The sequence below is a fragment of the Neovison vison genome, chromosome 4 (genome assembly GCF_020171115.1).
Source record: "Neovison vison isolate M4711 chromosome 4, ASM_NN_V1, whole genome shotgun sequence".
In the NCBI taxonomy this organism is placed as follows: Eukaryota; Metazoa; Chordata; class Mammalia; order Carnivora; family Mustelidae; genus Neogale; species Neogale vison.
In genome coordinates, this window is record NC_058094.1 from 133,173,744 (window position 1) to 133,197,483 (window position 23,740).

Here is a 23,740-nt window from a genome sequence, read left to right on the forward strand (position 1 = left end):
TGTTTTTTTTCAGAACCTATTGTTTCAGTAGATATAATTAACAAAAGAAGCAAACTATTCTCTGTGTTACTCTTTGTGTGTTTCTGTTGAGCTTTCCCTGCTTGCCAAGGAACAGAATGTGAAGGAGTCATTTTAATCCACGGACTGGAGGGACAGTAAAATCTGCCAGTCGCTGAAAACACCTCGTAACAAAGACTGTTGTGTAGAGGAGAGAGAACATTCTCAGAGGAGCATGCGAGAAAATTAAGGGCACAGTTTCTTACTGGAAACTTTATAAACAATAGCAACAATACTTCAGAAAAGCATTCACTGTTCATCCTATGGTTCTAATAGCTGATAGGATCCAAAGCCTGATTAAGTCTTCATTATGTACATGCTTCATATTTCATTTCCAACAAATATTTTGAGTGTTGGTTGGTGCTACACACACCTGCTATGGAGCTTAAGAATACTGCTGGAATCCCAGCCCTAAAATCAGCAGCACTTAGGATGAACCACAGACACTCCAAATAGGCTGTCACCTGCAGCGAAATCTGTTCCCTGGGTGGGTAAGAACCCGTGTCTCCCCAAGGAAGGAGGCGTGCAGAGCAAATCCATCAAACGCATCTCACACCCAAGAGCTATGCCAAAGGGGCCTTGTCGTTTCTAGGAGCAAGTTAAAATGTCTGACTCTCATCGTGCCAAGGAAAACTAATATTAATGCATTTATTTCCACGTGTAGGAGTCTTAGGTTTTGACTGTGGGCCACACTCTGTGAGAAGCACCATGTTTGGAGGGCAGGGTCTCAGAGGGTTGGAAGCTATTGGCATCAAGAGGATGCATACTTTCGGGGGCACCTGGGTGGCTCTGTCGCTTAGGCGTCCAGCTCTGGATTTTGGCTCAGGTCATGATCTCAGGGTCGTGGGATCCAGCCCTGCATCGGGCTCAGTGCTTAGCGCGGCATCTGCTTGAGATTCTTTCTCCCTCTCCTCCTGTCCTTCCCCCTGCTGGAGCTCTGTCTTTATAAATAAATATATAGATAAAGTATCTGTTTTTATTTTATTTTTATATTATTTATATTTATTTTTTTATTTTTTAATTTAAAAATATAAATTATTTTATATTATTTATATATGTTTTATATTATTTTATTGTAAAAAGAGGATGCACACTTTTTGACATTCAAAACAGAACTGGGTTCTCAATGAGGAACGTGTCCAGGACCAGCCTGTAGGTTTCTCGGTGTGTACAGTGTGTGTGGTGTCTGTCTGAGCCCCTGGCTTTTGTGCAGGGGTCCTCTGTGTAGGCACCACGTCAGTGCAGAAGGATGCAGAGGAAAGCAGTCCCTATACATGACCTAGACAAGGGAGTGTCACAGCCTGTGGTCAAACACTGTGCTCAGGGAGGCAACATGGGCAAACTCTCTAAAAGATCAGGTGAGCACAAGTGGCTGTGCAACTTACACCCCCCCAGGGGCCACGCCTCCCCCCCCCCAGGATTAACAGGAATTCAGTGAGCATGAGGGACTGCTTGCTTGTCTTGATGGCCTCTGGAGATAATTTCATATTTCTAGGTAATTTTTAGAGCTTATTAATGGCCCATATGTTAGAAATTTGCTGGAGTTCTTACTTTCAACTTTTCTTTAGGGACAAAACAAAAACAAACACAAAACCAAACACACACACACACACCAAAAAAACACAAAAACAAAACAAAATAAAGCAAAAAAAACAACTAATCACGGAACTTTCAGGAGAGCAGTTCAAATCCCATCGGTGGCAAATTGGAATAGAAATGCTTATTTAGGGGTGCCTAGCTAGCTCAGTAGAGCATGTGGCTCTTGATCTCAGTGTTGTAGGTTTGAGCCCCACATTAGGTGTAGAGATTACTTAAAACTAAAATTAAAAAGAAAAGAAATGCTCTTTTAAATACACATACACATGCACACACTTAAATTTTTAGGGGAACTTTAGGTTCACAGCAAAATTGCATAGAAGCTGCTGGCAGTTCCCTAATGCCCTGCTGGGACCCATGCATAGCCTCTCCTGTAATCAGCATCCCCACCAGTGATACTTTTGTTGTAACTGATAAACCCACACTGAAACATTATCAGCTGGAGTCTGTAGTGTCAGTTATGTTTCACTCTGGGTGTTCTGTATTCTATGAGTTCGGACAAATGTATGCTGACGTCTGTCCTTTGCTATAGTATCATACAGAGTATTTTCACTCTCCTCAAAATCCTCTGGGCTCTGCCAATTCATATCTCCTTCCCCCACCTCCCCTGGCATTTGCTGACGTTTTCACTGTCTTATTTTCCCTTTTCCAGAACGTCATAGTTGGAATCATACAGTGTGTAGCCTTTTTGAACTGACTCTTTTCATCATTAATATGCATTTAAGTTTCTTTCTCATGGCTTGGTAGCTCATTTCTTTTTAGCACTAAATAAGATTTCACTGTCTGGATGGACCAAGTTTATTTACCCATTCTCTGACTTCAGGACATCTTGGTTGCCTCTAAGTTTTGGCTGTTACGAATAAAGCTGCTATAAACCTCCTTGTGCAGGTTTTCAACTCCTTTGGGTAAAAATCAAGGAGTGTGATTGCTGGATCACAGGGTAAGAGTATGTTTGGTTTTATAAGAAACCCCCAAACTGCCTTCCAGAGCATTTGCACCATTTTGCATTCCCACCAGCAAAGGATGAGAGTTCCTGTGGCTCCACATCCTTGCCAGCATATTGTGTTGTCAGCTTTCCAGATTTGGGCCATTCTAATAGGCATAATGAAGTGGTAACTCATTATTTTAATTTGCATGTCCCTGACGACCTACTGTACAGAGTGTCTTTTCACATGCTTATTTGCCATCTGTATGTGATCTTTGGTGAGGTGTCTGTTAAAGTCTTTTTTTTTTTTTTAAGATTTTATATATTTATTTGACAGAGATCACAAGCAGGCATAGAGCAGGGAAAGCAGGCTCCCCGCTAAACAGAGAGCCCAGTGTGGGGCTTAATCTGAGGATCACCAATCCCTTGGAATAATGACCCAAGCTGAAGGCAGAGGCTTTAACCCACTGAACAACTGAGGTGCCCCTGTTAAAGTCTTTGGCCCATTTTTTAATCAGTTTGTTTGTTTTCTGATTGTTGAGTTTTATGGGTTTTTTATGCATTTTGAATAATAGTCCTTTCTCAGATGTGTCTTCTGCAAATATGTTCTCTAACTTATGGCTTCTCATTCTCTTGACTATCTTTTTCAGAACAGAAAGTTTTAGTTACAGGGAAGTCCCCCTCATCAATTATGTCTTGCATGGGTTGTGCCTTTGGTGTCTTAGAAGTCATCACCGAACCCAAGGTCATGTAGATTTTCTCCTATGTAACCGTCTAGGAGTCCTATAGTTTTGCATTTTATATTTCTGGTATATGATCTGTTCGGGTTAATTTTTGTGAAGGACATAAGGTCTATGTCTAGATTCATTTTTTTTACACGTGGATATCCATTTGTGCCAGCACAGTTTGTCAGAAAGACTTTGTGTTCCTCATTGTATGGCTTTGCTCCTTCGTCAAAGATCAGGACGTCAAAGACTATTATATTTGTGAAATTTATTTCAGAAGATTCTTCTGAAACCCACCCTATGGCATTAACGTTGTTGTTGTTTTCTCTTTTATACTTTTGCAGTCGTTATTTAAATTGTGTCCAAGCCAGTTGTGTGTGTGAGAGGTATTTGGGGAAAATGGGAATGGATGCCCACCTGAAAATCTCTGCAGAACTCAGGCTAATCCGGCTGAGTCTGATCAAAATGGACCTGCTCTGCCCTGTATCCCTGTGGATAAATGTGAACAGAGTAATAGAAATAAATTACATTATGTAGACAGGGTCTTTCTTTAATCTCACCATTCAGAAACACACTCATTATACTCATTTCATTTGCTATTTGTGAAAAGTTGTTGGGGGTTCTTCTTGTCTTGGCCGGTACTGTGTTAGGTACCAAGCACACAGATGGATAAGCTTTATTCCTGGTTTTGAAGAGTCCCTAGCCTAAGAAGAAACCTTCCACATATTACCTTGAAGCCAAAGTGTGTACAGTGTCTCAAAGTATGCAAGAGGTGGATATTTATTTATTTAATTTATTTATTTTTGTGAGATGGGACATTGTACATGGGTCTTAAAGGGTGGATAGGAGTTTGCTAGACATAGGACAGGATGGCATAGGTAAAGGGGGTGTTGTGTGGCAGCATTGGAGGCCAAGGTGTAAGAGGCCCATAGGTAAGATGACACAGGAGGGAAAACCAGGGCTTCACCGAGGAGCTAGGTGGCTGCTACAGACATCATTAGGTTTGATCCTACTTATTATCTTATTTGACCAACACCAAAGAAAAGCCAATCTCCTTTTCAAGGCCAGTAATGCCATGCAGAGGCTCAGCCACACTGACCTCAAGCCATTCTTCTCTTGCAGCATTTAAACTGCCACCTGCTTCCCACCTTCTTCTTGCTCTCTGTCTGGAAAATTCTCCCCATTCTTTTGCATTCATTCAAAGCAAATGTCCACCTCCTCAGAGAGACCTTTCTTGGCCCCCTTGTTCATACTGCTCAGGGTAGCTCTCTGTTCCCAATGCCACAGAATCATCTCTCCATATGTCTCTATCTTAAATAAAGTGCGTCACTCCCTAAAATGTTCCAGCTCTTTATTTCACTTTCCATCAGCAGGACACAAGCTCTGTGAGTAGGATGAAGGAGTCTTTTTTGAGCTCCGCCCGCTTCGTGGAGAAGTGTCTGGCCCTGGAGGTATTTAGTAAGATTGTGAGTCAGTACAGGAATGAGCAGACCTGATGGCCCCGTGGAGACTGGGTCCAAGAAGGAAGAAACAGAGGCAAAACAGATGAAAGGATCTTACGTTGAGCAGGACACGCAAAGAACCCTGAGTGAGGGCAGAAGTGGCCAAGAGGGGAGGGAGGCCTGGTTTTGAGAGACTTTCAGAGAAAGCACCAAACTGTTCTAGGAATAGTGTGAGAAAGGAAGTGAGCGAGAGGACAGTTGTCTGCAGCACCTGGGGCGTACCCAACCTGAAACAATATTCGAAAAAGCACAGGTTGGATGGGTCCACATGTGAGACATCTCCAAGAAACCCGCATGGGGAAGCTGGTTGGCAGTTGTCCCTGGAGCAGGGTCTTGGGGCCACATGGACAGTGTGAGAACTACCACATTTACGGATAGTTGGGAATACGGGGATGGATAAGAAAGAAAAAGAGTGGAGGAGCCCAGGAGGAACATCGTGGAAGGAAGGAGACTCTGCAGAGAATAACATAGCTCGGGCCACAGAAGGCTCTGCGCCTTTGCTCTGAAGACATAATGTAGGTTCTGGCTCAGGGAGGGCTGGGCCAAGGAAGAAGAAACAGGAGGAGGAAGAAGAAACAGGACTGTGGGTTGCCGGCAGGCTCTCCTGGACCAGGGGCTTAATTGCTCTGTTTGTGAAGGAGATTCCCCTGCTGCATTGTGTCCTGTGCTCTCCGGGCTTCTCTCTAAATCTTACAGCCCTCGTCTTCTGTCACATCTGTGGGTGCTGGATTGGGGGGACCCCTGTCCTACTTCTCCGCCAGGTTCTAGTGCTCTGCTAAGAACACAGGCGCAAGCCAAGATCCGTGGGGTGGACCCAGGAAGTGGCAACTTTCCGACCCACGTGGGTGTGAAATTTTAAAAGAAACGTTTTTTTTTTCTTTTGCCATTACTTTGAAACTCGAGAACATGATGAACCTGCAGGTAGCTATCCATGCATCTCTTTCTAGCTAGTGCAATTTGAGCAGAAAAATCAATGCTTCATAAATATCCGTGGTGATGGTACGGAATCCTTTGGTACACACTGGGGAATAGGAAGGGAGAGCAGACTTGAGCATTTTACTTTAAAGCCTCTCTTTAAAAACCAACAGCACGTAAAGCACATATTTTCAGGCATTTTGTTCTAAGTGAGGTAGAAAGGAAGTACTCACGCAACACTTTTCTTTCTTCTCATAACTTTCCATGAAGCATGCCGGCTGTTTTTCTTTCTGGATTGCCAAAGACAGGGAGGATGGAAACCATTTTCCCTGGCAGCTTGCCGGTTTCCACCTGTGAGGAGGGCTAGCACTTCGGTGGAGGGAAGATAAACAACCAAAGGGGGTCGCATGGGTGACCCCAGGCACCAGAGTTTGGCTAGAATCTGTTCATCCTCTCTCAGAAGCCTAAAGATAAAGCAGAACTCCAAAACATTTGAGGGACACTGGAATTGCAGGGGGCAGAAATATGGAGAACTTTTATTTATCTTGGGGCACCCAGGTGGCTCCATTGCTTGAATGTCCGAATCTTGATCTCAACTCAAATCTTGATCTCAGGGTTGTGAGTTCAAGCCCCAAGTTGGGCTACACCCTGGGAAAAAAATTCCCACATCTTGGGTGTAAGTCTATGATGTGTGGTTTGGAAGTTCCTGGAAGGATTTTTTTTTTTTAAGTAATTTAGGAGGAAAGTGATTCCTAAATTAAGGAAATTAAATTAATTAATTAATTTCTAATTAAAGTAATTCCTAAATTAAGGAAATTTAGGAGGAAAGCATATCAGTTGAATTTGAATTTTCCACATCTGTTTACCCAGATGACACCCAGCCGGGGCACTGCTTACAGTAAGAGTGCTGTTTGCTCACACAAGATCCATATGATTTTATTTACAGTGACCAAAATAAAATGGTGGTGTATACCGCTGGACAGAAAGATGAACTTTTGAGGGGAAGACTATACAGGGAAATCTAAGATTCAGAGTCCTTGCATTTTCTGTTCCATTTCACTGGTGACCAGGGTGGACTGTATTTTTTGTGGTGGGATTTGTGAACACTGCAAGGGGCAGAGGGCCTCCAAATGCTTCCTGGAAGGTCAGGATGCAATGTCACCGTGTCCTTGAACCCCTCCCCGAATTTCCAGAAGGAAGCATTAGTAGGAACACCGGAGTGCTGGAGAGGGAAGGAGGGGGCCAGTATGCTTCACCCCCTGGAGGGCAGATGGGCTAGCAGGTGAAGCTGGGGGCTGTCCTGAGTGATGCTGGAAGGGAAACATTCTTGGGAAAATCAAAGTGATGTAAATAAGTCAACTGTCAGGAACTAGCAAACACAGAGATGTGCCCAGTGGGGCAAGCCCAGGCCAGGCTCTGGGGCCTCCCTCATGCTCTTTGCCCCAGTGCCGCTGGCTTGGAATTCTGCTTCTTTCTTTACTCCTCCCTCCGCTTTCTTCCCTGAAGGCACCGCTCTGCAGCCAACATCATCGTGGCCTGTCTGGGTCCTTGCACAATCTCTGCACATGCCCAGAAGACCAGAGCTGGGCCAGCCCTGCTGTCCCCAGGCTGGACTCCTGGTCACGTGATACTGGAAGCTGGGGCTGCCATAAGTGCCAACCCCAGTCCCCACCAACATGCAAGTCTGCCCACAGCCCTGTCACCGGGGTTGGAGCTTCCCCTCTCCTTAGAGCTCACTCCCCTCCCCTCAGGCAACCTGCTTTCTGTCTACTGCATCTCAGTGGCGAATGTAGTGTCTGACACGTTAACAGCATTTGCAAAGTCATCATATATATATATATATATATATATATATATAGCTTTAAACATATGGATGCTTCTGGTAACAACATTCACTCATTCCGTGAACATTTAGTAAGCATCCCAAATATTCAGGGTTTAAAATACTTTATTTATTTGACAGAGTGCATAAGCAGAGGGAGAGGGAGGCTCCCCACTGAACAAGGACCCTGATGTGAGATTCAATCCCAGAACCCTGGGATCATGACCTGAGCCAAAAGCAGATGCTTCACCGACTGAGCCACCCAGGCATCCCAAGCATCCTAAATAGTTCTAAGGACAGTTCCAGGTAATAAGGACATAGCAGTGAATCAAAGCTGAGGTGCTTTTCTAGGCTATTCTGGTTCATAATCTTTGTGCTGCTCATCTTAAAAGTACCAGGGGACTTGAAAGAAAATTATATGTGAATAATCATTCCATTAAAGAGAAAGAGGTTAAAGTATATGTTTAAGTTTTAATCCGGAGAACCTCATTATACTAAAGAATTGATGTCCTCATGCCCCTAAATGATGAGAACACAGTAAATACCTACCTTGAATGGTAAAAGACTTGTCTCTTTAAGTATGAATCCCCTTTTCTAGAAATTATTTAAGCAGTTCAGAGAGGAGGCTGTCTAGAATTCATCACCAACGACTCTCTAGTCTTAGACTCAACCCTGACCCTCTGCGGGACACATCAGGTCTACTGTTCAGTGGAGATGAGATCAGGTGCCCATGGGGACAGACAGGCAGGCAGGGTGCCCTCCAGCAGCCCGCCCCAGGCATGAGTGGGTCCCCTGGGATCTGGATTTTGAGGAGTGAGATTTCCAGCAGATTAGATCCTCCAAGGGAGAAGTGCCTCAGTTAGTGTAGGAAACATGAGTCACCCCTCATTCTGGTGGACTATTACTGGTTTTTGCTGTATGGTGATGGAGGTACCAGCAGATTTATGAAACAAACCTCACTTGCTTTGGTAGCTTATTTAAATGTTTGGAGAAAATGTAGAACACAGACCAAAATCGAGTCCAAGTTGATTTAAAGTAAAAATATAAAAAATTCAACCAGGAAAGTAGTTGAAGCAATAGGATCTTTAAATCTGGAAGCAAGAATCTCCTTTCTTGGGATGACACAGGGTTAGAATCCACCCCCTACCCTCCCCTAAAAAAGGTGGGAAAACCTGACAGATTGAATCAGATAAATTTTTACACTCTAAAAGAGTAAAGTACAGAAAATTAGAAGTCCATGATGAACTAGGGACAATATTCACATGTGTAAGTTAGGGGAGATCGCTAAGAAAAGGCCAAGACCACAGACATGAGGGAGAAGGAATAAAGCTTGGCCCGTGTGAACAAATGGTTCTTTCTCTCTTTCACCCAGATAAACAGCTATCATTAAAAATTGCTGATCCTCATAGTAAAAGAACATAGATTTTTCTAAAGGGATCAGGACACTTTCCACCGATTCTTGCTGAGTGGGAACAAAGAGGCCATTGGTAAGAGTTTAAGTGGATACAACCTTGCTGGGGACCTGTTGGGCTGAGCATATCACGTGTTTATTTCATTGTGTTTTATTGTGGCAAGAGCTCTTCACAAGTGATCGACGCTTATTATTAGTGTTTCGGTGCATAGTAGGTTATGTTTCTGCACACACCAGGTGCACAGCACAACCCTAGAACTTCTTCACCTGACTTGATGGAGAGTTCAGGCCCACTGAGTGGTAGGTTCCATCCCAGCCCTGGCCTCTGGCACTCAACACCTTGAACTTCATTTCCATGAGTTTGCCTGCTTTAGATGCCTCCTGTAAGTGCAATTATGCACTTACCTGACTTGGTTACATTTGCATAACGTCCTGCAAGCCCATCCATGTTGCCACACCCTAAAGATGCCCCTTCCTTTTTAAGGCTGAGGACTCTCCCCTTGTATGAATATCCCATAATTGCTTTACCTATCCCACTGTCAATGGACACTTACGGTTTTTCCATGTCTTGGCTTGTGACTAGCTCTGCCATGAACACGCAAGGGTGGGTATCTCTTCTAGATTCTAATTTCAGTTCATTTAAAAATCATATTGCTAGTGCACCAAGGAGCTTATGGAGTGGGATCATAATGGAATAAACAAAGTGGAAAAAGATAACCAGGTGAGGCTGTTCACTGTGATGTAATTTGAAAGAGCAACAGCTCAAAGACAACAAAGCAAAAAATCAAGTGCCAAACCTAGAGGACAGACAAACGTAGGTAGTCCCCACAGGGTAGACCCTTCCCGTCTTCAGGACATCAGGGAGATCTACATCCAGCAGTGAACAGTGCCCCATAGGTGACAAAAGCCTCTCTCACTAAGAGAGTGTGCTCTCATTCTTACCAATATTTACACAGCTAGATACACAGAAAGAAAACCTGAGGAGATGCATGTCACACTTTAATAGAAGTTATCTCTTAGGGACAGAGTTAAGGAAGATGTCACTTAGCACTAGATACGCCCCTCTATTATTTGAAATGTTTTCAAGTGAAGATATATGACTTTCATTTGGATCAACATAAAAACAGTAGGGTATTTTCATTTCAAATAAGAGAGAGAGAGATGAGAGGTGGGGCCAGAGCTGTGTTGGACTTGTGGGCCCTGGTTGAAAAACATTATTTATAAACTGCTTCCACAGCATGCCACATTTATATATAATGTCTCCTTCAGTCTTTCTTATATTCAGCACACATTTATTAATTCCTAAAGTGCAGGAGCATGAAGCTAGGGATTGTGGAAATTCAGACCAATAAGACAGACCCTTTCCTATTCAGAACTTGGAGATCATGGAGGAGCCAAGATGGTAGCAGCCAGCTGGACTAGGGAGAGGAGACCACAAGGACGGTGCTCCCCGCAAGGCACTGCTCATACTTTGGAGCCAACTATTGCTGGAGAATAGAAGAGAGGCCATTAACACCCACCCAGGGAATTTTAGGGGGCTTCCTGAAGACTGAGGAAGATTTCAACAGGGGCAGAAGACTGACAGAAGCATTGGACAAGGAAGGGCATTCTGGGAAGAGCAGGAAGCAGAGACTGAGGACAGCACTGCCAAGCACAGTTCAGTGTGGCTGGAAGAAATGCACCTGGTGTTCCTTCCCTCACTGATGTGTGCCTCCCATGGAATGTGGCATCAAGTACCCAAGTGCTTGGTTGGATGAGTGAATGGAAGGATGGATGAGTGGATGGTTGGATGGATGGATGGATGGATGGATGGGTGATGGATGTATGATATGGATGGGTGGGTGCATGGAGGAATGAATGGGTGGATGGATAGATAGATGGAAGGAATGAACAGATAAATGGCTGGAAGGTACTGCGCTGCACTAATTTTATTTCGTAACATAGACCCTCAGATCTACTCATGTCTCTGTATCTTTAGCCAAACACTTAAAACCTAGAGGGATATGTCCATTTCCCTAAAAAATAATAATAATAATAATGTGAATGTCATATTCATATAGATAAAAACTGTAAAGGAGGGGTGCCTGGGTGGCTCAGTGGGTTAAAGCCTCTGCCTTCAGCTCAGGTCATGATTCCAGGGTCCTGGGATCAAGCCCTGCATCAGGCTCTCTGCTCAGCAGGGAGCCTGCTTCCCTTCCTCTCTCTCTGCCTGCCTCTCTGCCTACTTGTGATCTCTGTCTGTCAAATAAATAAAAAATTTTTTTTTTAAAAAACTGTAAAGGAACGTGGGAAACACATGTGATCATGTGTGCGTGCAGACACACACATGCATGTTCTCACACATGTGCGTGCATGCATATATGCACACACAGGTACAGACACTTGTACGCACCCATACACATGTGCACACACATACAGAGGTATGAACTGCTTTTTCTTGCATCCCCAACAAAGTGCCATGCCCTGAGCAAGCTGCAGGAGCAGGTGGCAGAAGGGGGCTCTGTGTCTTAAGGGGAGAGGCTGACCCATTCTCTTTAAAGTGGAATTTCCCCTCCCCTTAAACACTTTCTGACCTCCAGTCTGGCTTTACACATAACCATCACAATGTGATTATGAGACCAAAGGAGCCACAGTGGATGGATGCTTCCTAAATAGACGAGGCCCTGCAGGACCCAGGTTCTGTGGTTGGGCAAAGCTTCCAGCCACCTCGAGACAGGTGGCAGGTCAGAACAGGCCAGACCTACCCAGAAGGGCCACTGCACGTCCTGGTTCTAAGAAGGGGACAATGACAGTCACAAGCTCCCTAGAGTGGGCAGACCTGGATTTCACATGTTCCTTGAAACATGTACAGAAGATGTGCTTCAGGTCTAAGAAATGTTTTTCTAAAGCAACTCCCCCCAGCACGAATTGCTTTCTCATCTACCCTGTAGGTAGCTAGGCTTCCACGTGGGACAGTGAGAACTCCATGGGTGCTAGTTGTGTATGGAGCCCTAGGGACAGACATTTTCATTCCAAACTGCAGGAGTTATTTCTTCCAAGGAGAGCTTGGACTCAAAGGTTGAGTACCAACTTTGTCCACACATTAGCTGCATGGCCTTGGGCAAGTTATCTGCTGTAAGCAGCAAAGCTTCAATTTCTTTCTTTACCAAAGAGACATAGGAAAATTAGCTCTTTGGAGGTAGTTGTATGGGAATAGAGTTGGCACCCCAGTAAATATTGACTAAATCTTTGCTGCTAATGTAAATATTATTTCCTTGAAGTCTGTAAGTACATCTACTAGAAAACTTCTGTTTAAACATGTTAAATTAAGAAAAGCTCCAGGAAAAAAAAAAAAAAGTTTGCCCTTTAGGTCTCATCTCGATTACTGGTCTCAGAATCACCATTAATTGATGAATTGATGTTAACCACAAAGGAAGAACTCCGGGTATCAGAGCCAAAGCTCTATGCCTTTCAACATTCTTATCAGTGACTGGGTGGGAAGTAGAGGCAGGGTTTGAGAGCATAGGTGCTAGCGTAAGCGTCCCACCCCTTACCCAGAAGTGCCTCATGAAGGGCACAGCAAAACAGGGTCTCCTGAGAGCCCGGCACTAGGGCCGAAGACTGAAAAATGGACCAAAGCAGCATATAGATACTACCAGAAAAGTGGTAAGATTTGCTCTCCGTTTATTTGAATGAGTCCTGATGAGTTCATTACAAGCTCAGGATGAGTTAAACACATGACAAGCGTTCTTAAAATGGGGAAAGCAATTTAGAACTGGTGTGTCCCTCCAATCTGACATGTTCCTTACCTCAGAAGTTACAGTAAAGGGACTTACGGAAAGCTATAAAAGACAAGAAAGAAGAAATGCAAGAAAGGATAAAACTCAAAGGGTGTGCCAAGAAGTCTAATTTTTATTGTCCAAAACCAAACAATCTTAATGGAGTTAACTGAATTAATTCTGGCTCATGGATTCCATGGCTTACCAGACAGCATTTTAGAAATATATAGGGAACATATTTCCATTTCTTTGTGTCCTCCTCAATTTCTTTCATGAGTACTTTATAGTTTTCTGAGGACAGATTCCTTGCCTCTTTGGTTAGGTTTATTCCTAGGTATCTTATAGTTTTGGGTGCAATTGTAAATGGGATTGACTCCTTAATTTCTCTTTATTCTGTCTTATTGTTGGTGTAAAGAAATGCAACTGATTTCTGTGCATTGATTTTATATCCTGACACTTTACTGAATTCTTGTACAAGTTCTAGCTGATTTGGAGTAGAATCTTTGGTGTTTTCCACATAAAGTCTCATATCATCTACAAAGAGTTTGCACTTCTTTGCCGATTTGGATGCCTTTAATTTCTTTTTGTTGTCTGATTGCTGAGGCTAGGACTTCTAGTACTATGTTGAATAGCAGTGGCGATAATGGACATCCCTATCATGTTCCTGACCTTAGCAGAAAAGCTCTCCGTTTTTCTCCATTGAGAATGATATTCACTGTGGGTTTTTCATAGATGGCTTTGATGATACTGAGGTATGTACCCTCTATCCCTAAAGCAATCTACATATTTAATGCAATCCCTATCAAAATCCCATCCATTTTTTTCAAAGAAATGGAACAAATAATCCTAAAATTTATATGGAACCAGAAAAGACCTCAAATAGCCAGAGGAATTTTAAAAAGAAAGCCAAAGTTGGTGGCATCACAGTTCCAGACTTCAAGCTGTCATCATCAAGACAGTATGGTACTGGCACAAAAACAGACACATAGATCAATGGAACAGAATAGAAAGCCCAGAAATAGACTCTAAACTCTATGGTCAACTAATTTCAACAAAGCTGGAAAGAATGTCCAATGGAAAAAACACAGTCTCTTCAACAAATGATGTTGGGAAAATTGGACAGCCACATGCAGAAAAATGAAACTGGACCATTTCCTTACACCACACACAAAAATAAACTCAAAATGGATGAAGGACCTCAGTGTGAGAAAGGAATCCATCAAAATTCTTGAGGAGAACACAGGCAGCAACCTCTTCAACCTCAGCCATAGCAACTTCTTCCTAGGAACATCGCCAAAGGCAAGGGAAGCAAGGGCAAAAATGAACTATTGACAGTTCTTCGAGATCAAAAGCTTTTGTGCAGCAAAGGAAACAGTTAACAAAACCAAAAGACAACTTACAGAATGGGAGAAGAAATGACATATCAGATAAAGGGCTAGTATCCAAAATCTATAAAGAACTTATCAAACTCAACACCCAAAGAACAAATAATCCAATCAAGAAATGGGCAGAGGACATGAACAGACATTTCTGCAAAGAAGACAACCAGATGGCCAACAGACATGAAAAAGTGTTCCACATCACTCAGCATCAGGGAAACACATATCAAAACCACAATGAGATACCACCTCACACCAGTCAGAATGGCTAAAATTAATAAGTCAGGGAATGACAGATGCTGGCGAGGATGCGGAGAAAGGGGAACCCTCCTACACTGTTGTAGGAATGCAAGCAGGTACAACCACTCTGGAAAACAGCATGGAGGTTCCTCAAAAAGTTGAAAATAGAGCTACCCTACAACCCACCGATTGCACTACTGGGTATTTACCCTAAAGATATAAACGTAGTGATCCGGAGGGGCATGTGCACCCCAATGTTTATAGCAGCAATGTCCACAATAGCCAAACTATAGAAAGAACCTAGATGTCCATCAACAGATGAATGGATAAAGAAGACGTGAGATATATACAATGGAATACTATGCAGCCATCAAGAGAAATGAAATCTTGCCATTTGCAATGATGTGGATGGAACTAGAGGGTCTTATGCTTAGCGAAATAAGTCATTCAGAGAAAGACAATTATCATATGATCTCCCTGATATGAGGAAGTTGAGAGGCAGCATGGGAGGTTTGGGGGGTAGGAAAAGACTAAATGAAACAAGATAGGATTGGGAGACAAACCATGAGAGACTCTTTTATTTTTTTTTTTCAGCGTAACAGTATTCATTGTTTTTGCACCACACCCAGTGCTCCATGCAATACGTGCCCTCCCCAATACCCACCACCTGGTTCCTCCAACCTCCCACCCCCCACTCCTTCAAAACCCTCAGGTTGTTTCTCAGGGTCGATAGTCTCTCATGGTTCACCTCTCCTTCCAATTTCCCTCAGCTCCCTTCTCCTCTCCATCTCCCCATGTCCTCCGTGTTATTTGTTATGCTCCACAAGTAAGTGAAAACATATGATAATTGACTCTCTCTGCTTGACTTATTTCACTCAGTATAATCTCTTCTAGTCCCATCCAAAAGTTGAGTACAAAAGCTACAAAAGTTGAGTGTTCATTCTTTCTGATAGAGGGATAATACTCCATAGCGTTTATGGACCACATCTTCCTTATCCATTCGTCCGTCAAAGGGCATCTTGGTTCTTTCCACAGTTTGGCGACTGTGGCCATTGCTGCTATAAACATTGGAGTACAGATGGCCCTTCTTTGCACTACATCTGTATCTTTGGGGTAAATACCCAGTAGTGTAATTGCAGGGTCATAGGGAAGCTCTATTTTTTTTTTTTTAAGATTTTTTTTTTTATTTGACAGAGAGAGATCACAAGTAGGCAAAGAGGCAGGCAGAGAGAGAGGAGGAAGCAGGCTCCCTGCTGAGCAGAGAGCCTGATGCGGGACTTGATCCCAGGACCCTGAGATCATGACCTGAGCCAAAGGCAGCGGCTTAACCCACTGAGCCACCCAGGCGCCTGGGAAACTCTATTTTTAATTTCTTGAGGAATCTCCACACTTTTTTCCAAAGTGGCTGCACCAACTTGCATTCCCACCAACAGTGTAAGAGGGTTCCCCTTTCTCCACATCCTCTCCAACACATGTTGTTTCCTGTCTTGCTAATTTTGGCCATTCTAACTGGTGTAAGGTGGTATCTCAATGTCAAATCATAAGAGACTCTCAATCTCACAAAACAAACTCAGAGTTGGTGGGGGAAAGGGAGTAGGGAGAGGGTGGTTGGGTTATGAACACTGGGGAAGGTATGTGCTATGGTGAGTGCTGTGAAGTGTAAACCTGGCAATTCACAGACCTTTACCCCAGGGGCTAATAATACATTATATGTTAATTTAAAATTTAAAAATATATATATAGGGAAATCGGCTGATAAAATGAGTGAGTCTCTCTGTCTCCTTTTGAAGCCCCACTAAAATGAATGCAAAGCATTAGCCCACTACAATAAAGAGAAGGCAAGAAGGGGCAGTAAGAAGTCAGTAGACACCGGGAACTAGGCTGCATGGACTGTGCCAAATTCCCAGCAAAGCAGAAGCGGCTGAGGGTTGACCTCTGGCTTGAGAGACCCAGCAGCAGGGAGCAGAGCCTGGTGAGGTGGGGACCATGGGGTCCCTGTTCCTGTGCACACCCACGGGCAGAAGGAGCAGAGGACAGTGGATGTGTATACGTGAAAGAGTAAGACCCCCGACCCACTGGCCACATGCAGCTAGAGGTGTGCCAGACCCCACAAGAGAAAGATCTGAGAGGCTTCCTCTAGGAACTGAGTCACATGGAGAGTGCTGTGCACTGGGAGAAGAGAAAAGCAAATGCTGCCTACTGGACTGCCACTCTGCAACATCAGCTCCCTCCTCTTGGCAGGAGGCTGGAAAATCCCCCTGCATGCAAGAGAATCCTACAGATAATGGCATCTGGGCATCCCCCAGTGAGCTAACTGGATTTCTGCCCAGGCACCTGCAGGGAAACCCATTGGCATGTCAAAGAGACTCTGTCCCCAGAAATGCACAATTATAAGCAATCAGCCAAGGGTCACCAGAAACTGAGGAAAGGCCCTAATGTGACAGACAGAAGCTAAGACAGAGAGAGGAAGAAGGGAACATGTAGGAAACAACAAAGCATAAAAACAAACAAATAAACAAAAAATAACATCTTCAAAAAAATATAAAAATGGCCTCAGAGAGAAAAGAGAAGATACTATATCCAGAAAAGAAGACATGGTACTTTTTAAAAAGTACATAACAGGAAGGAGCTCTTGGAAATTAAAAATATAGTCATGGAGTTTTTAAAATTCAAAAAGTTGGACAGTGAAGGGAAGGAAATTTCCAAGAAAGAGGAATTTTTTTTTAATTAGGCAATAATATTCAAGAAACTTTTTAAAAATTGATTTCAAGCCCTCATTGTTCAATAATCAGAACCCAGGGAGAGACAGAGAAAACAGGGAAGAAGAAATCTGAAAGGAATGATGCTAGAACATTCCGCAGATTTAAAGGATTTCTAGATCGCAGGCTTCCACAAATGCCCCAGACCATGGGTGAAGAGCACTTCAGCCCAGGGCATGCTGTCAGACATTTCAGGGTGCCAGGGGCAAGGGAGGGTCCTCAAAGCTGGTAGATGAGAAGCAGACCACATAGAGAAGACGGAGCCAGTGTCTATGACCAGCTGGTCAGCCTCACAGAATAGAAATAGTCTTCAATTTTCAAGGTCTCCTAGATTCACCTCATGTACATCTTACCTCAAAAAGCTGACACACACTGAGCCCCACTATAAGAAGGAAGTCAATTTTTCAGAAGGCCTGGGATCCAGGAAACGAGAAAAACAGCTGAATCAAGGGAAAGCCATTTCCAGGAAACCCGGGGAAAAAGTTAGAAAACAAATCACTTACCAAGTTCAGAGAAATCAAAATGATCCAGAAGGAAAATGTCAACATAGACATGAGATGTCTCAGCTTCCTCCTGAAGAGTTCTGTTGTATAGGATTATATCTATCCCAATTGTGTATGTAAAATGAGATTGTGTTAATTTAACGCAGTGCCATAATTTTTGGAAAGACTGAGGAATAACTCTGTGTGTGTGTGTGTGTGTGTGTGTGTCTCAGCTAAACCTCCTCTTCTGGAATAGAAGGCCAGTATCTAACACAGGGAAATCAGGAAATAGCAGAATAAGCTTATTATTTTTAAAAAACAGAGTAAACATCAAGAGAAAGAGTAGGAATTGCTTTTTCTGGAGTGGGGGCAGTGTGGACCAGGAGCTTCTGGCTAGGGTCTGAGCTTTGTGGAGTGACTTGATTTTCCTGCTGGCCATGTTTTCCATGAAATACATTACAGAGTTATACAAGTATAGGAGGTGGTTGTTTTGTATTGGAGTAGGAGGGTGATTTTGAAATATGAGGTTATTTTTTGAAAGTACATGACTTTGAAAAGGAAAGGTTAAAAACCAGGGGTGCTTGGGGGGCTCAGTCAGTTAAGCGTCTGCCTTCAGCTGAGGCCATGATCCCAGGGGTCCTGGGATTGAGTCCCGCATCTGGCTGCTTGCTCAGCAGGGAGCCTGCTTCTCCCTCTGCCTGTTCCTCCCCCTGCTTGTGCTCATTCTTGCTCTCAAATAAATAAAATCTTAAAAAAAAAAAAAAAAAAAAAGGAAAAGGAAAGACCAGAAAAATGTATGCCAACTGTTAGTAGTTAGAATCCCGAGTGTTAACAAAGTAACTTTTTTCTTTCTCTTGCTTATATGAATTTTACATATAAATATATTTCACAATTAACATGTATTATTTAAAAGGAGACCCTCTACACATGCACATGCATACACAGGAAATGCCAGGCCCAAAGGATGAGAATGTCCTAATGTGGAGGGGAGGAGACTGCAGTATATGCAGCCTTTCGGAGCTGTAAATTCGTCACTGGCACGAGTCTTCAGTGGGAGCTTGATGTCCTGTAGGCAGACGCCGTGAGCCACAGGCTGGCAGACTTCACTGTAATTCCAGCCCATAGGTGGCCCGTCTGTGGACAGGGACTAGTCCTGGCTGCTTGAGAACATGCAGGGGCAGGGGAGCAAGCAGGATTCTGGGCACAGGGAGCCCTGAGTGGGCCCCTTCTGCTCTCCCCCTGCGTGGACGCATGTCATGCTGGCCCTGGGCCAAGTGTCCAGAAGGAATAGTTCTCTTTTGCATTTAATGAAGAGCAAAGGATCCCCTTTATTGTATTTATGCCTAGGGGAATTTACTAAGTCCCTTGACGGGATTTCAGGCAATGTGGTGCAGAGCCCCAGCCTTGCTGGTGGCTCCGAGGGGTCTTAGGATGTCTGTGAGCCTCCTTGGGCCACCTCGGGGCCACTCCTTAGCCCCACGGCAAGCTGTCACACCAGGGCATCTGCTACCTGCCCTGGGACCCCAGAAGGAACCCAGCAATCTGCCAACGCTCCTTGGAGCACCAGGTCCCACAGGCCAGCTTCTCTGAGATGCGCACCCCACATGCACCCCACTCCCTGACAGAGCCGCCCTGACCCTGACTGTCGCCTCTCTCTGTGCTTCCCAGGTGTCTCTAGGGTCCCAGGTTGACCTGCAGAGAAAGAAGAGGCGGGCACCAGCCCCTCCGACGCCGCAGCCCCCGACACCGCAGCCCCCAACGCAGCAGCCCCCAACGCCGCCGAGCCCCCTGGTGCCCCCTCGCACACAGGACAGGGAGGAGAACAGGAAGAGCGCCACGGGTGAGTGCCCAGCGCTGCCGTCTGCACGCCTCTGAGCTTTGCCTTGCGTGGAATCCCAGCACTGCTCTTAACTCTCACAGTCACGCCCGCCACAGCAGCATTAACTCGGAAGATACTTATGCCAAGAAAAGAAAGTCTGGAAAGAAGCACTTGAAAGTCCATTTAGTATCTTGCAGGCATATTTTCTGGGCATCGTGCAGGCGCGGAGGTGGGGGGCAGGTGGAAGGGGTGGAGGATGGCAGAGGATGCTGGGAGGAGACGAGCGGTACCAGATGCGTGAGTGTGCGCCTGTGTGTGTCTCCCGGACGGACGGATGAATGTCCTTAGGCTGATGTCTGTGTGGGCTGTATCGAAAGCCCTCTAGTCCCCAGGAGGTTTCTAGATCAGCTGACAGTCATTCCCTAATTTCTTGACCACCCAGTTTGAAATCGACCTCCACTTTTCTATATGGAGAAGACACCCCGATATTTTGGGGAACAACGAACAAAAAGGAAAGAGGATAGAATCATCCTGTCTGTGACCAAAGAGATTCATGAGATCATTAAATGCCACCTCCTTACGTTCAGGCGGCAGAGAGAGAAGTGGCAGGGTCTCTAGATCCACGAGCCAGGAATGGTTCATTTAGTTTTAAAACTAGTCAGTATCTGTTGTTCCATTGATGTAGGAACAGAAGTGGCTCTTGGGGACCGGCGTTTCCCGTGATGACAGGAGCATCGGTTCATTACAGAGGCCGTGCCCGATGCCACTTACCCCATAGGACACCCTCATGTTATGCCGTTGGGCCTCTGGCTGTGACCCCCAAAAGGAAGATTCCCAAGGATAAGTGCTTACATCATCAGTGTCTGAAACTCTAATACGAGCTGCTTGGCTGTGTGTCAGCCTTTTGTCCCCAAGTCAACACTTCCCCGTTCATGTCTCAGCATTTCACCGCCAGGGGAGCGATCATCCTAAGGAACAATAGTGTATGTTTCACGTCCGTTCATCCTCTTTGCCAGAGGAAAACACTACCAGACGGACAGAACCCAGGATCAGCAGCTCCTCCAAATAAGCCACGTCATCTCCTTTCCATGACGAGACCCTGGTTCTCCCTCCCGAGCTCTCACCCGCTCCTGTGATAGACAGCTGACAGCCTTCAGATTTACAGTTCCTGCTGTCAACTCTAAGACGTGTCCACTTTAGGTGGTAGTGTTCAGCCCTATGAGTCGTGCCAGCCTCCAGGCCAGACAGCCCATTCCAGACCAAGGGAGGGCCTTCCCGTCAGCTGGGAAGGAGTGGATGCCACCTCGTGTCCCCATGCTTGGAGGGCCTGGCCGAGGTGCAGGTGTTCGGGGGAGGGAGTGGGTATTTGGAAACTGAAATCCACACAGACAAGTCCTAAGTCGCTCAGGAGCCCGTTACAGGGAGGAGGGATGCACAGTGGTGATTCACTACTCGTCTCTCTCTCTTGTCCATCAACTTTGGTTTGTGAAGATTGAGAAGGAAGCCAGGAGCTCCCCTCCAGCTGACAGTGACCTTGAATACTTGGTGAGGTCAGGAGGATGGTAGAAGTCTTGGTAACAATTTAAGGGAGACTTCCATCCCCATCAGCAACCCCCATGAAATAACAGTACGCTAGCAATTCCGCAAGGGGAATTTTTCACCAAAGTCTAGGCTTCACGTTAACAGACACACATGTAACAAGTTTTCCTGTCCACACACCCCACACAAATGAACATCTTTCCATTCAGATACCTAGATACAAGAGGGTAAAAAATGTTGGAACTTTCACTAAAATAGTATTGATTGGCTTCCTGGGCAAACAAAAACTAAGCCTTCTGGTAGAGAGAAGCTTTTCCCGTACTACACCTCTTCTTCCACATGCCTCGCCCTTGAGTGTGTCTTCCGCAGACCAGCCGGTCATGCTTGTCCTGAGGGCTTGTGGCTTCTTTGCACTTGAGGTGACAAATGATGTCTAGCCATGGGGACATCACTATTCTCCCACATCTAGAGAACTGTAATCAAGAGAAGGAGGAAGGAGGCAATACAAAGAAATTGTATTTCTTAATATTTCTTTATTAATAATACAATGGTGGGCATGAAGCACAAAATAAAGTGTTTTTAAAAGAAATCCTAGGAAGTGTGACTTATGGTACAAGTGATTTACATGCCTTCCTTCTATTAAGTCATTGGCCTTCAAAAATCTTCTTAACAGAAGAAAGTCATTTTTATAAAAGGGCAAGCGGATTCCCCAGATGTCAGCAGTGCAAAGAGGGGGCTGCCCCAGGGGCTCCAGAGGCCAGATGGAGCAGAAGTGCCACCTCTAACTCTTTGTCCAAGTCGGGACCCTCTTCAAAACGAAGTTTGAAAATTATCACCCTAAACATTGGGACAGATTGCTGATACAAAATTGAGCTTAAAGAGGTAAGCTGATTCAGGGGTACTTAATCCACAGTAGTTCACAGATACAAAAATAAGAGGAAGCTAAAAAAAAAAAAAATACTAATCCCTAATAAGAACTTACACGTATAAAAGGAGTTCTTTCAATGCAACAGAGCTGCCGAGGGGCTTTTAAGAATTTCAAGCCCGGCATTTGGGAGTAGTAGCGCCTGCCAGAAACACATCGTAAACAAGTAGGTTATTTCCAAACCAGCTTGAGGAGAGGACAGTGTGTGCATAAAATGTTGCAGCATGAGTGAGGTGGGATTTGAGGCCGAGGGACTTTGAATCTGGACCCCGGGTGTGACAGGGTTTGTTGGCAGGTGTGTCTGAATCCGGTGTACGGTGAGGCTGACTTTGATACCAGGTGTGGTTGGATTCGGTGCCCTGAGGCTGCGTTTGGTGCCCAGTGAGCCTCAGTATGGTACCAAGTGTGGCTGGATTTGATACCGGGTGTGGCTGGATTTCGTGGCAGGTGTGGTCGAATTTGATGCATGGTGAGGTTGACTTTGGTACTGAGCGCTGTTCAATGTGGTGCCGAGTGTGGTCAGATCTGGCGCCGGGTGTGGCTGGATTCGGTGCCGGGTGTGGCTGGATTCGGTGCTGGGTGTGGTTGGATTTGGTGCCATGAGGTTATTTTTGATGCCCGGGTGAGTGATGGCCACGTGCCTTCCACGGGAGGGCAGAGAGTCTCTGGGTTTAACCTTCTGAAGTCACCCCCGTTGATTCCATGTAGGTGTTGGACGGCAGGTGCCACAAAAACCTCCCAGAGGCTCTGCTCGGGGGCCCCCCCAGTTAGTGCTCCCCCCACCCCCGCCCTACCCTCCTCCCGACACAGACATGGCGGAGCCTCTCAGCTTTCCCGAGGAGAGTGCTGGTTCCGAGGCCTCGGACCTGAGACCCACACGTACGTGCCTCTTGTTCTTTCCCATACATGTCGACTTCCCGTCTCTCTGCTCACCTGTGTCAAGGCTGGGTTTCCAGACTTTTCGTTGTTGCCTTGGGGTGTTTGTGACGTTCTGCTCCAGCCTTCCTTTCTAAATGCCCGAAGCGGTGTGTCCGATTTCACAGTGAATGCGCTCGGAATGCCTTGCAGGTGCTCATAAAGAATGACTTAACACATTAATCATTCACCCCGAGGTCAGACCCCGGCCGCAGTCGCACTGTGTGGGTGAAGACAGTCAGCTAGCAGCTGCTGTCTCTCAAGTTAGAACTCACCTCAGAACGTCTGTAGATAGCAAGAGCCTACTCAGCTCTTGTGGGAACTCAGCAATTACGGGATTTTGTCGGTGAGCTCACTCCGGCAAGCCGCGAGGGCAGAGGAGAGCCGTGTTCAAGACCGGGGGGTACTTATGAATGAGTACCTTTGAATCATAAAGTCAGCGACCAAGCAGTAGGAGTGCTATCCTGCAGAAAGGGAAACTGAGGCAGCAGAAAGGGAAACGGCTTGAGTTCCTTCTAGCAATAGCCAGAATTAAAGTCTCATTGTTTTCTACTTCTTGTCATACCCTGGCTAAGACCAGGCTGTCTTTGTTGTCTCCTGAGATTTCTTTCTGATCTCTAGAAATACTGTGCACAGCACTCCTGCTCCTGGGGGGTAATCATTTCATATATTTAACCATATGTATTCTGATGGCACCATCGGCATGAGAAGTTCCTGATCACCCCTTTGAGGATGGCTCAGCGACACTTCATTGTAAAGGGACACAGTCCTGGACCACAGGACCTGTGAATCCTGGGGGGATCCAGTGGGGGAGGAGGGGCTGAGGGAAAACAGCAAAGCTGAATGGCAGTTAGGGGATGGTGGCAAGACCAGCAGATCGTGGAACCTACATGGGTGGGACATCTAGGCCTCGCACACTTGCCCACACCTGAACTGATGCTGACCTGCCGATCCCCACTTCCTCCTAGGCC

The 23,740-nt window shown here is 45.3% G+C and overlaps 1 protein-coding gene across 3 annotated transcripts in view; it reads left to right on the forward strand.

Moving 5' to 3' along the window:
* COBL (cordon-bleu WH2 repeat protein) overlaps window positions 1-23,740 on the forward strand; it is a 260,358-nt gene that overhangs the window by 174,477 nt on the left and 62,141 nt on the right. For all 3 annotated transcript variants that reach the window (XM_044245688.1, XM_044245687.1, XM_044245686.1), the window contains exons 8-9: window positions 19,240-19,411; window positions 22,563-22,733. In XM_044245688.1, coding sequence (XP_044101623.1) covers window positions 19,240-19,411; window positions 22,563-22,733 — 343 coding nt within the window. The remainder of the gene's footprint in view (window positions 1-19,239; window positions 19,412-22,562; window positions 22,734-23,740) is intronic.